Source organism: Gekko japonicus, unplaced genomic scaffold (assembly GCF_001447785.1).
Source record: "Gekko japonicus isolate JY-2015 unplaced genomic scaffold, Gekko_japonicus_V1.1 scaffold42, whole genome shotgun sequence".
Taxonomy (NCBI): domain Eukaryota; kingdom Metazoa; phylum Chordata; class Lepidosauria; order Squamata; family Gekkonidae; genus Gekko; species Gekko japonicus.
In genome coordinates this window covers 1,640,565-1,658,101 of record NW_015165831.1, presented here as the reverse complement: position 1 = coordinate 1,658,101, position 17,537 = coordinate 1,640,565, and the positions used below count along the sequence as shown (strand labels likewise).

The 17,537-nt window shown below is 46.5% G+C and overlaps 1 protein-coding gene across 1 annotated transcript; it reads left to right on the top strand.

Annotated features, from left to right (window-relative positions):
- The first annotated feature begins 3,413 nt into the window (after positions 1-3,413).
- Positions 3,414-14,840, top strand: LOC107110102 (cystatin-like). Its single transcript, XM_015410826.1, has 3 exons — positions 3,414-3,657; positions 10,280-10,408; positions 14,447-14,840. Exons 1-3 carry the CDS (start codon positions 3,415-3,417, stop codon positions 14,522-14,524), a joined length of 450 nt encoding a protein of 149 aa, XP_015266312.1. The 5' UTR covers position 3,414; the 3' UTR covers positions 14,525-14,840.
- The last annotated feature ends 2,697 nt before the right edge of the window (positions 14,841-17,537 follow it).

Genomic DNA, 17,537 nt, shown 5'->3' with positions numbered 1-17,537 from the left:
TCAGCAGGGTGTAATGCCATAGAGTGTATTCCCCGAAGTAGCCATTGTCTCCAGGAGAACTGATCTTGGTCATCTGGAGATCAGTTGTAATAGCTGGGAAATTTTCTGTAGGGGAAATGCTGTGCTGTGGCTGGGGAACACAGTGATTTCTGGGAGATCTCCAGGCCCCACAGGGAGATTGGCAACTCCAGTGACCATTTAAGGGAAGATTGGGATATGTATTTTACCTCAGGACGCATTCAGTGACTCCCAACAGCAACAGCAAACTGTTTAGAATGTTAGAGGCAAAGGCCAATCAGACTGCGTATGCAATTGGGGGGCTATTGGGGGGATAGGAACTGCAAACTATTTAGAATATTGGAGGCGAGACTCAGGCAACACAGCCAGTGGATAGGGACAGCTTCTGAGTGACAGATCAGAGAGCCAACTGATTTGGGAGCGTGTGGAATGTTCAGGAGAGTCCATGACCAAAACAGAATTATTATAGAGAGAGATGCTTTTCTTTGCAGCTATTCAGGTGGTATTGCCTGTGTAGGTTTGCTACTTTCCCCTCTCCTTCCAGAGCTCCTGTGCTTCTAAGACATGCATCTGATAAACAGAAGTTCAACAGGTACAGTTGCCCAATTGCATTGCTATGGTTGCCAACCTCCCAGTCCCACCTGGAGATCTGCTATTACAATTCACCTCCAGATGACCAAGATCAGTTCTCCTAGAGCAAATGGCTGCTTTGGAGGGTGGACTCTGTGGCATTATACACTGCTGCTGAGGTCTCTTCCCTGCCCCTTCCGGGGTCTACCCCCAAAATCTCCAGATATTTCCCAACCCAGAGCTGGCAAAAGATTTCCTTTTGAATGTCTGCCTATTATCAGCAATGCCGTAGAGGAACATTAAAACAGGAGTCTGACAGTTTTAGAGAAATGTCCACTCCTATTGAGCTAGGACCACTCCCAGCTACTGATCGCTCTTTCAATAGGCTCTTGTTTTAAACTGACCTCAGTAGCATTTCTCCCCACCAGACTGCATTTCTTTTGTTTGCAGCCTGTCTATTGAATTCATCTGCTTCATGGATGTACACTCCAGTGCATCTGATGAAGTCAGCTCTGAGTCACGAAAGCTTAGGGCAGAATAAGTTTCAGTCTCTGATATAAAGTGCCCCTGGGCTCCTGTTCTATTTTGCTATTACAGACTAACACAGCTACCCATCTGGAATTATAAAGGCACAGGAGGTAAATGTGGCTATTCAGTTTCACAACAGTATTCACACTTTCTTTTCACTGTAATAAGGGATCTATTTTTTGAACAGTATCACACATTATTAATATTAGCCTGACAATATCAACATCACTGGGGCAAAGCTATTCTGGCTCTGCTGTTCTCTCCCTGAGAGAGAGGGGGCTAGTTTGGTGTAGTGGTTAAGTGCATGGACTCTAATCTGGGATAACCAGGTTTGATTCCTCCACTTGCAGCTGCTGGATGACCTTGGGCAAGCCATAGTTCTGTCAGAGCTGTTCTTGAAAGAGCAGTTTCTCTACGAGCTCTCTCAGTCTCACCTACCTCACAGGGTGTGTGTTGTGGGGAGGGGAAGGGAAAGGAGTTTGTAAGCCACTCTGAGACTCCAAGTGAGGGGTGGGGTATAAATCCAATCTCCTCCTCCTCCTGTTCTTCTTGATGGTTTTTGCCAGAGAACATAAGAAGAGCCCTTCTGGATCAGACTAATGGTCCATCTAGTCCACCCTCTTATCTCACACAGTGGCCACACAATTCATCGTGAGGGCCAACAATAATGCATAGAGGTTGAGGGCTTCCCTTGATGTTGCTTCCTGGCACTGGTATTCAGAGTTTTGCTGCCCCTGGATGTGGAGGGTCCCTTTAGTCACTATATGGTAGTAGCCACTGATAAACCTCTCTCCTCAATCTGTCTAATCTTCTTTTAAAGCCATCTATGCCTGTGGCTATCCCTACATCCCCTGACAGTGAATTATATATTTTAATTGCTTATTGTGTAAAGAAGTATTTCCTTTTGGGAAAGGGAGAAGATTTCTCTCGGTCCGCTGTCTTTACCACATGCATAATTATATAAACCTCTCATCATGTCTCCTCTTATTTGTCTCTTTTCTAAATGGAAAAGTTCCAGACTTTTGAGACTTTCCTCATCTGGGTTGCCCTCTTCTGTACCTTTTCTAGCTCTGTAATGTCCGTTTTGAGATCTGGTGACCAGAACTGCTCATGGTATTCCAAACAGCAGAGGTCAGAGTGTTCTTCCCCTCATGACAAGTGTCAGAAAAGAATTCTATCTGCCAGGAGCAGGGAAGAGAGCCGCCCACTGTTGCTAGTTCTCCGGCTAATGATGGTCGTTCAACTAAAATGTTAATGTTGGCTAACACGTTTTTGGAAGATAGAGTCAGATTCTATTTGAAACGGTCAGGCTGCACACAAAAAAAGTTTTAAAAATGTATACAAATATAAAAAGCCACAATGACAACAGCAATAAAGTAAAAACCCAGCATACTTCAGGAAACAAAAGTCTTAAAGTATTAGCTAGCGGTTGCAAAGACCAAAGGGGGGGAAAACCCTGCATCTTACAAGGGGTCCCTGACCTGACAGCCTAGGCTAGTTCGATCTCGGAAGCTAAGCAGGATAAGCCCAAGTCAGTATTTGGATGGGAGACGCAGAAGCAGGCAATGGCAAACCACCTCTAAATGTCTCTTGCCTTGAAAACTCCCCGGGGTCACCATAAGGCAGCTGCAACTTAACCCTTTCCACCGCCACCACAAGGGTTGCCAACTCTGGGTTGGGAATACCTGGAGATTTGGGGGTGGAACCTGGTGAGGGCGGAATTTGGGGAGGGGAGGGACCTCCACAGGATATAATCCCATAGCACCCATATAATGCCATATAATAGCACCCTCTAAAGCACCCATTTTCTCCATGGAGACTGATCTCTGTTGTCTGGAGATCAGCTGTCATTCTGGCAGATCTCCAGGCCCCACCTGGAGGTTGGCAACCCTAGTGCAATGCCATAGAGTCTACCCTCCAAAGCAGCAATTTTCTCCAAGGGAAGTGATCTTGGTCGTCTGGAGATCAACTGTAACAGGAGGGGATCTCCAGGTGCCCCCTGGAGGTTGGCAACCGCAACACCCGCCTGGCCAATACAGACAGCTGTTACCGGCCTACCATAAAGGGCTGTTGCAATGCTCAAAAATAATGATACAAATCAGCAGGAGTCAATCATTATTTATAGCTGATAGGATAGATTCGATAAGCAACTGTGCATTAGCGACAATTATCACCACATTTCACTGTTTTGCAGGCAGTCTAGCGCACAAAGCCATCCGGGGCCTGAGTCTCCCCCGTCCCCCCTTGCCCAAGTCGTGCCGTCCTGTGGGCGTGTCCTGGCCCTCCCCTGACTCGGCCATGGCGGCGTCGTCGCGGTGCCCACCTGTGCGCGGGGCGCGCATCCTTGCCCTCGGGCTGCTCCTGATGCTGCTGCCGCTGCTGACGGCCCAGCCGAGAGGCTCGCCCGGAGGGGTGGTGCGGGTTCCCGTCTCCGATCCAGATGTGCAGGTGGCGGCCGCCTTCGCCGTGGAGGCTTACAACAAGGCCAGCACCAACTCCGTTTACAGCCGGGCGCTGCGGGTCCTGCTGGCGTCTCACCAGGTAGAGCCGCGGTGGAATGCGGAGTGGGGGGGGGGGATTTGAAAAGGGCCTCGGGGGAGCCTCCCTCCAGGGCCTCTCTTGAAATTTGTTTTCAGGCTCTCACTTGCTTCCGAACATCCCCTTCCCAGTCATTCTGTCGTGTCAGAGCATCCCTCCACCCAAATGCCCTGCTGCTCTGGGAAAGAATGAAGCAGCGCTTAATTTCTAGGGAAGCAGCTGCTAGAGCACTTTGTATCTGTCAAAACAACTGTGCTGGAGGGAGGCTTTCCCAGGGATTCATGGTGGGTGGAAGGCTTCTCAAAGGGAAAGGAAATGCACTCTGCACATGCTTGGGGACACGCTGGTCATCTCCAGTGTAATCCAAGGTTACATTTTGGTACTGCACAAAAATAAATGCGAGGACAGTGCCTGTGCCACACACAAAGCACTGGGTGGGAAGAAATTGGAGGGTAAAGATTTTTTGGGGAGGGGGGGATCTTGGAGGCCTGAGATGGGGGAACTTGGCTGTCTAGGGAGCAGCAGAGCCTGGCAGGGATGGTGTGCCAAAATCCAAACTGCAATTCTGGGGAGGGCTGAAGACATTTAATTGGAGAGTTTACTATGTCTCAGACAGGTTTCACAATTCTTTCGAAGTGGCATCCACCTTTCCCCTCCCAGCAAGACAAGGCATTTATGCCTTAGGGTAAGCTTCATTGTTCAATAAGCACCTCTGAATCTTCCAAGGTTTTAGCCTTATGCTGTCATCCTTGCAAGTATTGCTGTCTGGGTAGATTGGAGTCCCCAACCTTCTTGAGCGTGTGGGCACCTTTGGAATTCTCACACAGGGTGTGTGTGTGTGGGTGGGGTGTAATTGCAAAATGGCTACTGCAGGAGACAGAGCCACACACAGAGAGAAAACCCAAGTGCAGGGGAGAAGAGGGATAATTGAAAGCATACAATGGGAAAGACAGGTGGGAGAGAATAAAACCAGCACTGTGGTGGCAACTCCCACAGAAATAATGTATTTTAATCCGCAGAGCCAATCAGAAACCCTGCTGGGCAGGGGCCTGACATGGGCCTTTCTAAAAACACTTTGTGGGCACCACCCTGGGGACTCCTGGCACAGATAGTGGCTTCCTCCTGACTGCAGAGTATGCTGGTGGCTGAGGCAAGATTCGGGCGAAATAAAACAGGAGTATAATGGCAACTGAAAGACTAGCCACATCTATTCCAGCTTGAGCTTTCTGGAAGATTCAAGCTCAACGCTTGAAACATTGGGGCAGAGGCAGCAATTGAGTTGGCTGTCCCAAGGAAATGGGTTCAAGACCAGTTTGGGGGAACTGGGACCTGAAAGGGGGGGGGTCATAGGCTAAAAGAGAGTTGATGAGGAGACATCTAATAAACAAGGTAATAGGGCTAGGATTGCAGAAATCTGAAAACATGGCACAAGGATCAAACGTGGCATGTTAAACAATGCAAGAAAGGGTATTCTGTAAGTAGAAGTATAATGCAGTGAGAGCAAGACAGAAATGTACAGCAACAGAGAATGCGTATTAGTACTATCGCCCTCACTCCTGTTCCCTGTACTGAAACGCCTTCCTGAATCGTTGTGTTATAATGCAGCCTTATTTTCTTTATAAAGAAGACCTCACAAACTGCTCTGTTTTACATAGCCAAAAATGTGGGAGCCTTCCTGACCTCCTCAGGCCGGCCATTCCATAGGGATGGAATGCAAGTCTACGGGCAGTTGTTGACTGTGCCCATATTCGGGGTGGCCGTTGCAGAAGGCCCTGTTTCGATGAGCGAAGTTGTCATGACGGGGTATAGCTGGAGAGGCAGTCCTGCAGACGGAACAGTCCAAGGCCTTGAAAGGCATTGAAGAAGAGTGATATAGTGGACAGTGAATTGGGTAGGAGCTGGGAGACTTGAGTTCAAATCCAAGGTCCCTTTAATGGACATTTAAATGAGTGGAAATGGGCCACTGAAGCCCTCTGAAAACAAGTGTGGTGTAGTGGTTAAGAGAGCTGTGGACTCTAATCTAGCCACCCTGAGCCAGCCTGGCCAGGAGGACAGGGTAAAATCTAATAAACAAACAAACAAATAATCTGGAGAACTGGGTTTGATTCCCCACTTCTCCACATGAAGCCAGCTGGGTGACTTTGGGTCAGTTACCGTTCTCTTAGAGCTCTTTCAGCCCCAGCTACCTCACTGAGTGTCTGTTGTGGGGAGAGGAAGGGATGGTGATTGTAAGATGCTCTGAGATTCCTGAGATAAAAACCAACTCTTCTTCCTATTCCTCTTCATCGCATGAAGTTAAAGAATATCACTTTGGTAATTGTTTGCAGATCAAACTGATATTAAAGGGACAGCTAATGGGACCAGTGTGAAAGCTGGCAACCCTAATCCCAGTTCTCCCAGGAAGCTCATTGGGTGATCTCTGCCTAGTCTCCTTTCTGTCTCAGCCTCACGTACCTCAGAATGTTGTGGGGATACAGTGGGGTGGGGAGAGCCTTCTATACCACTCTAAAGTCCTTGGAGGAACAGTGGGGTAAAATGAGTAGATAGAAACTGGGAGACTACCCCCAAGGAAGACCAGGGTTGCTATGCGGAGAACGCAGTGGCAAACCACCTCTGCTCAGCTCTTGCTTTGAAACCCCCATGAGGGGTTGTCATCAATGCTCCCCCTAAGCTGTGGTTGTGAGCAAAAATTCAGCTTTGTGAGCAGAGCTACTGCCATTAAAGTTGTGAGCAAACGATTTGGCTACTGCATAAATTAGTTTGCTCTAGAACCATCCTTCCTGAGCTAAGATAAAAATGTGTGAGCCGGAGGCTAAAAAACTGTGAGCTAGCTCACACTAGCTTAGCTTAGAGGGAACACTGGTTGTCATGAGTCAGTTGTGCCTTGATGGCACTTAATTATTAAGAAACAGGAAGTGCCAACATAAACTGAAATTGGGAGGGTAGACTGAAATTTGCCCAGAGAGCGGTTGGATAGGGTGTAATAATGAACTTAGAAAAGTATTTAATTGGGGTAATTTGTGGTATAGTCATAGCCATTCCAGCTAGATCACTCCTTAGTAAGAACTCACTTGCAAGCTCTAAGAGGGCATGGTGTGTCTGTCAGGAAAAGAGCTCTCTAGCCAACACTTCATACCCTGAAGGACCAAAGTAGCTGTAGCTCAAAGCATCCTGGGGAAACATTGTTAAAATCCTTCTGGCTGTTGAAGTGATTAACTTAATACTAAGCTACCATCTCCACAGAAATCCTATAGCAAGAAAGACATGCCTGGGGATAGACCGCTTGGGGAAATAGATAAGAAACAAGAGGTTTATGAATGTCTACAGCAAAGCATTAAATTGAATCTTATATTCTAGTAGCAATCAATCAGTCATAAGCTTTATTGCATTGGCTCACAGCCTTATCAGTTAGCACCAAAAATGCCAACAACGTCAGAGTTATAATATTCTATAGCAAAGTCAGACAATCTTAGGATACTTAAATCCGGTGACTGATGCTGTGAACGGGCATGACCAGGGCTCTAGTCGGGGGGGAGCTCTCAGGTACGGAGCTCCGGAAGAGAACCTCTAGGGGGCGGGGCGGTCACGTGGTGAACCCCCCCCCCCTTCTTTACCCCGCCCTCTGCTTCGATCCTCATTCCGTTTGGGAATGAGGATGAAGCAGGAGGGTAAGTAGCCGGGCCTTCTGAAACACTTCCGGTGATGTCAGGGGGTGTGGCCTTCTGTCACTTCCGGTGATGTCAGGGGGCGTGGCATATGCAAATAAGTTATGCTAATGAGTTATGCTAATGAGCTCCGGCAGCTCTTTTTCTACAACAAGACCCCTGGGCATGACAGATCTTTCTACAAACCTGAAAAGGGCCCCCAGTTTACCAAGAAATGTGAAATTTAAAACAACAACAACCATGGTTTAAAAAAAGAAGAAGCTGAAAATGATAAAAGAAGAACCTGTAGCTTTAATCAATGGATCCCCCCACTGTTGCTAGGCAACCACAGTATTTCAGGCAAGGTTTATATGTGAGGGGAAAGGCAGGTGGGGAAGGGACAGGGCCCTTTCCTGGCCTATTTTGACCTTTGAGGGAAGACTCATCAGGGCCAGGCCTGGCTAGGGTAGCCAGCTCCAGTTTGGGAAATTCTTGGGGATTTTGTGGTGGAGTCTGAGGAGGGCAGGGCTTGGGGAGGGGAGAGGAGAGGCCTCAGCTGGATCCCATAGTCTCCTTCCTCCAAAGCAAGCAGTCATTTTCTCCAGGGGGACAGCTCCCTCTGTCTAGAGTTCAGTTGTAATTCTAGGAGATCTCCAGGTCCCACCTGGAGGTTGGAAACTAGGCCTGGGAGCAACATTTGGTGACTTGGATGGGAAGTCAGTAGGCCTGGATGGTAAGTTGGGGGGCCCAGCCCTGAGATGCCCCACTGTACCTACACGCCTGTCCCCAGATGGCAGAGATCAGTTCTCCTGCACAAAATGATTGCTTTGGAGGGTAGATTGTATGGTATTATCCCATAGTCTCCTTCCTCCAAAGCAAGCAGTCATTTTCTCCAGGGGGACAGCTCCCTCTGTCTAGAGTTCAGTTGTAATTCTAGGAGATCTCCAGGTCCCACCTGGAGGTTGGAAACTTGGCCTGGGAGCAACCTTTGGTGACTTGGATGGGAAATCAGTAGGCCTGGGTGGTAAGTTGGGGGGCCCAGCCCTGAGATGCCCCACTGTACCTACAAGCCTGTCCCCAGATGACAGAGATCAGTTCTCCTGCACAAAATAACTGCTTTGGAGGGTAGATTGTATGGCATTATACCCTGCTGAGGTCGCTTTTCTCCCAAGGCTTCATCCCCAATTCTCCAGGAATTGCCCAACCTGTATCTGGCAGCCCTAGAAAAACCCAGGAAAAGGGGAGAGTCTATGGGGGCTTCTAGGAAAGGGAAAGGGGAAATAGTGGGGGAGGGGGAAATGAGATGCCTCCTGCAAGTCCTTGCAGGTTCCCATTTGTATTTATTTATTTCCTTCCTTTATTTACCTTTTCCAAAGCCGCTTACATCATTCTTCTCTCCTTCATTTTATCATTCATCACAACAACCCTGTGGCGAGTCTCCATGGGATTCAAACCAGGGTCTCCCAGATCCTAGTCCTACAGTCTAACCACTACACCATGCTGACTTATGAAGCAGCCTTGTGGTGCCCTGAGAATGTGCAATCTTTGTAAGTTACACTGCCCTTCTTTGTCCCCTTCCCTTTGTAAGGATCTTGTGCCAAGGTTCTGGGCATTTTTTAACCTGCGTTCCTCTACAAAATGCCAAGTATGGTGATGATACTATAGGTGAAACAAATATGTGGACAAGGAGGACCCAGTAGATGTTGTTTACCTGACTCAATAGTCACGGGATAAAAGGACAAGTCCTCTTGTGGATCAAAAACTGGCTAATTAATAGGAAACAGAGAGTGAGTATAAATGGGCAATTTTCTCAGTGGAGGGTGGTAAGCAGTGGGGTACCACAGGGATCAGTACTCAGTCCAATGCTTTTTAACTTGTTTATTAATGATTTGGAGTTGGGAGTAAGCAGTGAAGTGGCTAAATTTGCAGATTACACAAAGTTGTTCAGGGTGGTGAGAACCAGGGAGGATTGTGAGGCACTCCAATGAGATCTGTCAAGGATGGGCGAGTGGGCGTCAACATGGCAAATGGGGTTCAATGTGGCCAAGTGCAAAGTGATGCACATTGGAGCCAAAAATCCTAAATATAAATACACATCGATGGGGTCCGAACTGGCAGAGACTGACTAAGAGAGAGATTTGGAGTTGTAGTAGATAACTCAATGAAAATGTTTAGACAGTGTGCAACTGTAATAAAAAAGACCAACACTATGCTGGGCCTTATTAGAAATGGAATTGATAACAAATCAGCCAGTATCATAATGCCCCTGTATAAATCAATGGTGCAACTTCATTTGGAGTGCTGTGTACAGTTCTTGACACCGCACCTCAAAAACGATATTATAAAATTGGGAAAAGTGCAGAAAAGGGCAACTAGAATGTTGAAAGGGTTGGAACACTTTCCCTATGAAGAAGGGTTAAAACGCTTGGGGCTCTTTAGCTTGAAGAAACAATGGCTGAGGGGTGACATGATCGAGGTTTATAAGATTATGCATGGGATAAAGCAGATTGAGAAAGAAGTACTTTTCTTCCTTTCTTACAATACAAGAACTCGTGGGCAATCAATGAAATTGCTGATCAGTCGGGTTAGAACAGTTAAAAGGAACAGATAAAAGGAAAAATACTTCTCCCAAAGAGTGATTAACACATGGAATTCACTGCCCCAGGAGGTGATGGCGGCTACAAGCATGGACGGCTTCAAGAGGGAATTAGATAAGCATATGGAGCAGAGGTCCATCAGTGGCTATTAGCCACAAAGTATAGATGGAACTCACAGGCTGGGGCAGGTGATGCTCTGTATTCTTGGTGCTTTGGGGGGGGAACAGTGGGAGGGCTTCTGGAGTTCTGGACCTCCTGATGGCACCTGGTATTTTTGCCCACTGTGTGACAGAGTGTTGGACTAGATGGGCCATTGGCCTGATCCAACATTGACTTCTCTTATGTTCTTATGAAAGTCTAATGAGAAATAATTTATCTTCCCAGATTGTCGCAGGCAGTTTGTATTATCTAACGATTGAGCTGGTGAACACAAAATGTGAAAAGAATGAGAGGGCACGATTGACGCCAGCAGACCTGGAGCGATGCCCACTGCCCCCGAAGGCAGAGCAGGAGGTGAGATGAGAAGGCAGCAGTTGGATGGGAACTGTTCTTATTCAGGGGCCTGAGTCTGTTTAGTGATGATCAGATCTTTCTCCCATCTGGAAAGCTCTTTTACTACAGTGGCTCCCCTGCCCGCTTTTTCCTTCATAGAAAATACCCTGGTACATTTGTCACTTTCTGCAGTTGCTGGAAGTTCTTTGTTAGAAATCCTTAGCCCCTCCGGTTCTGAAGGTGCCTTGGTGCTTAGCTCACATTTTCAGGGTGGGCATGTCTTTATGAGTAGTCATCCAGTGGTTTAGGCTACCATCCTGAGATCTCGAAACATGGCCTCCCCCCCATGGCCTGTATTTGGTTTGGTTCCCTAAATGTTGTACGTGCATATATTTTATCTCCACCAACAGTGCAAGACTCCCTAAAGTTAGTGTTCAGTGGCAGCAACCTGTTTGAAAAGCCTGCTTACACATTGACTTTGAGCGAGAAACTGGGTGATGCTGAGCTCAGATTTTCCTCAGGAATTGTTCCAGGAGGACAGAACTGTATACACTACCAAGTCCTCACATTCCCTGTATGTGTCTCGGTCCTGCCGACCAGACGTGCTGTGAAAATTCTGTGCTCAGAACTTAATTCCCAGGCATCTACAGGTCTGGTTTAAATCCAGGCTTTGGCACTCTGTGAGAAGGGGCTGAAGTTCTTGCATAATTTTCCTAACTTGAAATGGGCTCTTGGAGCCAATATTTTACCCTGTTGGGAATATTTGCGTGGTACCACGGGGCAAGTAGCAGTTCCCCAGGCCTGTTTCAAGTTTCGAAAATGGCACAGGGAGGAACGCTTCAGCCACCACTCTTCATGCTGAGTTCCAATCAGAATTGGGCCAACAGACATCCAGTCTTCCCTCTAAGCTGAGTTAGTGTGAGCGAGCTCACAGTTTTTTAGCCTCCGGCTCACACATTTTTGTCTTAGCTCAAGAAGGATGGCTCCAGAGCAAACTAAGTTATGCAGTAGCCAAATCGCTCGCTCACAACATTAATACCAGTAGCTCACAAAATAGTAGAATTTTTGCTCACAAGACTCCACAGCTTAGGGGGAGCATTGCACACACCTGAGAATTTAAATTGCGAATGCATTTGGTTGACAGGAGGCGAGTGGACTTGCAGGGTCTTAGGCAGGCTGTGAGAGTCGGAACTGCGTCCCAAGTGGACTTTGGAAACCAGCTTTGTTTGGTGGAGCGCCATCAAGTCACAGTCAACTTATGGCAACCCCCATAGGGTTTTGAAGGCAAGAAATGAACAGAGCTGGTCTGCCATTGCCTGCCTCTGCGTAGCAACCCTGGACTTCCCTTAGTGGTCTCCCATCCAAGTACAAACCAGGGCCAGCCCCCCCCCCCTGTGGGGGGGGGGGGGAGAGAGAGGGGGAGAGAGAGAGAAGGGCCATTAAGCGTGTGTGTGAGAAAGAGAGAGAGAGAGAGAGAGAAGGGCCATCAAGTCACTTTCTGACTTATGGTATCCCTATGAATTATGGTAACCCTGCTTAGCTTCCAAGATCTGACAGTATCAGGCTAGTCTGGGCCACCCAGGTCAGGGCACCTGTGTTTACTGTAATAAAATCTGCATGTGCTCTAGATGGCCCACTCTGTACTTAATGGCACATCAGTAAAGTTTATAGATCCTGCTGAGCATGATGAGGTCCTGACCGTGGGCTTGTGTTTTAAGAAAAGAGTCCATTCCTGTTTCACCAGACTTGCTTTCTAAAATGGGCTATTCAGCAATTCCTTTGCTGACAGTCAGCATTTCTGAAAACAATGAGCTCTTACTTATGTAGAGGATGGCCATGCCTTTTTATGCCGGAGGCAGTTTACAATCTAAAACATAAAACTAGCATTGAAAATGAAACATAAAACTGGCATTAAAAGCCTAGCTGGAAGCATAAAAACATAGATCACTGAACAGCTTAAAATGCCTTTAAGAGTTTTCAGACTAAAGAAGAAAAAAAAGGAAAATGTGCCCTTGAATTGCAGCCAACGCGTAGTGACCCCAATCCAGGCAAGACAGGAGCAGAGGTGGTTTGCCATTGCTTTCCTCTGCATAGCAACCCCTGTCTTCCTTGGTGGTCTCCCACGGAGTACTAACCATCACCAACCCTGCTTAGTTGCTAAGCTCTGAAAAGCCCAGTTAAGGCAGGCTTTCTGGGTGGCTTTCATGGTAGAGGACAGACTGCATACAGAAATTGCAAATTTCAGTCCCCAGCATCTCCTCTAGGTGGCCCAAGGCATCTAGTAATAGCTTAAATGTATGTGAATGAGCCCAGATAATCATTCAATGAGGGTTGGTACAGCCACGGAATTTTCAAGAGACCTGTTGCTAAATGGAAGATAGCCCTTCCCTTCATTGAATGTGAACAGGAGGTTTTTATAGGTTGGAACTAGCGAAGTTTATCCTACCTGTGTAGAAAGCTTGAATTGGCTACCCCCTGTTGTCATTTCCAGAAGTTTGTAGTGCTAATGATAAAGGCGACCTAATTCTTGGTTCCAGAAAAACAAAATCTGTCCAAAGTGGTTTATGATCGTAAAAAAATTACAGAAAGCTACAAAACTAAAATGAAAATTAACAACGTACAGCATAAAAAGTCATGACAATAAAACCCCTGTATCATGAACCCATTGGCCACTAAATCAGCATAAGAACCCTAGGAGGTCACCCAAAAGAATTAGCTTCCAGATACCTGGGTTAATGTAAAGGATGTGGTCTGGTGCCTAAGGACCAATATATTAGGCCCAGATGGGGTTTCATAAAAGGGCCACTCCAGCAGATAAGGCCCTTTCACAGCCACCCGTGTCCAAAGAGCTGGTGGTATAACCTGGTGGCAGGTTCATATGGGCTGAAGTGGCCCTTCAGATGCTCCAATAGGACCCAAACCATTAAGATCTTTATAGATAAGAACCAGCACCTTAAATTGGGATTGGGGGGAAAGGATCCATTGCAGCCTTTTAAGAAGTCATGTGATATGTTGTCTGTAATCCATACCAGCTGGCAGCCTAGCTTTTAGCCTTTTGAACAACTTGAGGTTTCCAAATAGTCTTCAAAAGCAGTCCCACATAGAACCTGTTGTAGTACTCTAACCCAAAGGTGGCTATAGTGTGGATAATAGCAACCAGATTGTGGGAAGTGAGGGACTTTGCAGTGTCTCTTAGCCTCAGGTTTCAAAGGGGGACTTCAGAGAAAGAGAGAGAGGGGTCAGGACCATGTTCCTCCTTCCTTTCTGCTACTCTGACGCTATCCCTTTGATGTGTACAGGTATTTTCCACCCCAGACCTGGCAACCCTACCTCACCTTGAGCCCGGCAGCCATAAATTAGGCCCAGAGCCTGGATGGTGTGTGTCATACTAGACTGGGAAGCAGTGATATGGGGGTGGGGCCATAAGAAGATGAAGGTGAGGAACTGCCAAGCCAAGAAGATAGTGCAGCTGGGTTTGAGCTTTGAATAGGTCAGTGATGGCGAACCTTTTAGAGACCGAGTGCCCAAACTGCGACCCAAAACCCACTTATTTATCGCAAAGTGCCAATATTGCAATTTAACCTGATTACTGAGGTTTTACTTTAGAAAAAACAACTCATCCATTAACTTAAGATGATCCAAACAAAGTAAGGAAAGCAATCCCAAATGCTTTCATTTACTTAAAATTATTTGGCAGAGAATTTGTCACTTTAATGATGGTCTGGGCCTGGCTGGGGCGATGGCACGCGTGCCCACAGAGAGGGCTCTGAGTGCCACCTCTGGCACCTGTGCCATAGGTTCGCCACCACTGGAATAGGCATATGAATTCTTGAAATCAAGGGTGGGGTGAGGTCAATAGGGGCAAAGAAAAGGGATGTAGGTCAAATACCACATTTGGATTTGAAATAACCACTTATTATAATTGCATACGACTTCACCGAATTTGTTTGAGATTTTATAGAAATGGGTAGCTTATATGCCGGTTTCTCCAGCTGTTATAATCATGATGCAGTTCTTTTCTCTAACAGTGTGGATCATTCCTCTTTCTCCTATTTCCAGAAAGAAATCTGCACGTTTCAGGTCTGGACTCGTTCTTGGCTAAATGACATCCGCTTGACGCACATGAGCTGTGAATAGGCTCATTTCGAATTTGCACGCCTGTCTGCTAGCAAGAAGGGCCTTTGCCGTGAATTGAGGCTAATTCTCGCTAATTAGGCCAAGCTGCCTGCCCTCCTTTACAGTCTCCAGAATTCATCTGGCAGAGATGAGAAGACAGAGTCTGAAGTTTTGCCTGCTGGCGGGTAACATGGAAGCCCATCTCGATATTCCTCTCATAGTCTTTAAGGTGCCACCAAATCCCAGCTGAACCACAATTTTCTTCCAATAGAAGCTTTCCTAGACCAGCGCTTGAGATGTAAAAACAAATTGTGGCTTTATCTTCTTCCCATCTGTCAAGAGACGAATTCTGCAACTGTGTATTTGTGTATTTGCTAGAACCTTGAATGTGGAATAAAATGTGCAAGGGTGCTGTTTTATTGCTCACAACAAAGTAGCCCAGTTCTTTCTGTGTTCTGTCTGTGCAGCCTTTGAGAAGGACCTACGTCCCTTCTTCCTGTTCCTAGATCTGTGGGGAGGGGGGAAGCTTCTGGTTTCTACCTGTTCAGGGGGAGGATCTGTGGGTGTTTGGGGTTTATCTGTGCCTTTCACGCCAATGGGGAATATCCATGATTGCTGAGTGCTGGTTTTTTAAGTGACACTTTTCCTCATGCCACCTATGAAAAAGCTCTGTAGAACATAAGAACATAAGAGACGCCAATGTTGGATCAGGCCAAAGGCCCATCTAGTCCAACACTCTGTCACACAGTGGCCAAAAATACCAGGTGCCATCAGGAGGTCCACCAGTGGGGCCAGGACATTAGAAGCCCTCCCACTGTTGACCCCCCCTAGCACCAAGAAGACAGAGCATCACTTGCCCCAGAGCCCCTATCTATACCTTGTGGCTAATAGCCACTGATGGACCTCTGCTCCATATACCTATCTACTCACTTGGTGGGATGTAATGCAGTTAAATTCAAGATACAACAGAGATAAAAAAGTGGGTTTCTATAAAGAGAAAAATGACCTAGATAGAATTTGGCTGTCCTCGAGTGACAAATTAATTCAAAAACTGTACAAATTATTAATGTCAGACTACTTGGTAGACGACATGATTAAAGGAACCATGCTTAAGTGGTCAAAGGATCTGCATTATACATTAGAGGCCAATCAATGGGAAAAAACATGGCAGTCAATAAAATTTATGCGTGCAATCCCATATAAAGAAAATATCTACAAGATGTTCTATAGGTGGCACTGGACACCGGAAAAGCTAGCAAAATGCTATGGCACCCCTAATAAGAATTGTTGGAAATGTAAAAGAAACGTAGGAACATTTATACACATGTGGTGGAGGTGTGAGAAAGTTCAGAGATATTGGAAAAAAATATTTAGAATTATAAACGAAATAACTGAAGAGCCAATCCCATTTGTACCAGAGATAGCATTATTAAACATGCTTCCAGAACTACACACTAAAGCTAATAAATATGTAATTATATATTTCCTTACAACAGCTAGAATATTATTAGCCAGAAAATGGAAACAAGAAGATCTACCCTCTAGAAATGATGTAATTGACAAAATGTTATCGGTAGCTGAAATGGATAAATTAAGCTTATTATTGAAAGGTACTAGTAAAGAGGTATTTGAAAAAAGATGGAAAAGATTTTATGTTTGGTTGGATAAAGAAACTATGTGTGACTCACAAGAATGACAAATGTAAATCGAGAATATGATGTATACTGAAAACTTTAAATAAACTGTTAAAAAAAAAAAAAAGAAATGTAACCAGTATTACTCTGGGTCAGGACCAGTTCACTCACAGCAACACACCTTGAAGCTAAATAGGCTTTATTATAAAAAGAAAGATTTAAAAAGAATTTGGTTCCAGTGTAGGTTCAAAAAACATAAAAGAAAGAAAAGTAACTCCTAAATACACTCACTGAAGTTTCTTACAGCATAGATATTAAGTTCTTGAAGCATTGGCAGATTCCGTTCGGAGTCAAGCAACATAATCCAAAACAGATGCAAAGGCAAGAGAATGAAGCAGAGGCAAAACATAGGTACTGGAGGTAAAGGAAAGGTAAGGGGGTGAAAAGAATAAGGCCTACCAGGATAGACTACATTTATAAGAAATTTAGGCCACTTATATTCTAACCTCCTTCAACCAATCAGAACACTGTCTGGAGAGAGCTTTCTGGAAGATGAGCAAAACTTCCCCCCTCTCTATTATTACGGCTGAAATCAGTAAGTTCATTAGCAGGGCTTTTGGATGCCTCCTACGCCATCTTGGGCTGGAAATGGAAATGTTTATAATGGTACACCTGTTGTTAGGGTTGCCAACCTCCAGGTGGTGGCTGGAGATCTCCCGCTATTACAACTGATCTCCAGGTGGCAGAGATCAGTTCCCCTGGAGGAAATGGCTGCTTTGGAAGGTGGACTCTGTGGCATTTGTGCCCCACTGAAGCCCCTCCCCTCCCCAAACCCTGCCCTCCTCAGGCTCCACCTCCAAAATCTCTGGGTATTTCCCAGCCTGAATCTGGCAACCCTACCTGTTGTTCACTGAGCTGAAAACAGAAGAAGGAAACAGACCTTGCAGATGGGATTTTACTTGGAGACTGCTCATTCCCTTGACACATGTGCCTTGGGCACTATCACAGATGAGCTGCATATGCTGGCCTCTATTGACTCGGGTCATTTTTTTGGGTAGGACTTCAGGTTTTATAATCTTGATTGCTCCTGGACTCAGTGCGAGAGGTCACAGAGGGCCTGCAAACAGAAAGGGACAGTACAGCCACTAGGTTGGCGATAGGCCTACCAATGTGAGCTGGAGTTAGCCAGGGTTAGGCTTGCCAAGTCCCCCCCAGGGGGCAGGGAAACCCCCGCCCCAGAGGCCCGTTCCGCACCGCCGGCGGATCGGGCCCCGGGGGGAACCCCACCCCCAAAGTACGCGATGTGCACGTCACCTGGAAGTGACGCGACCACGCCGGGCACGCTGGGGGCGGGGCCATGGTCATCTGAGGGAAAACTCTATGGTTTTCCCTCGGATGGT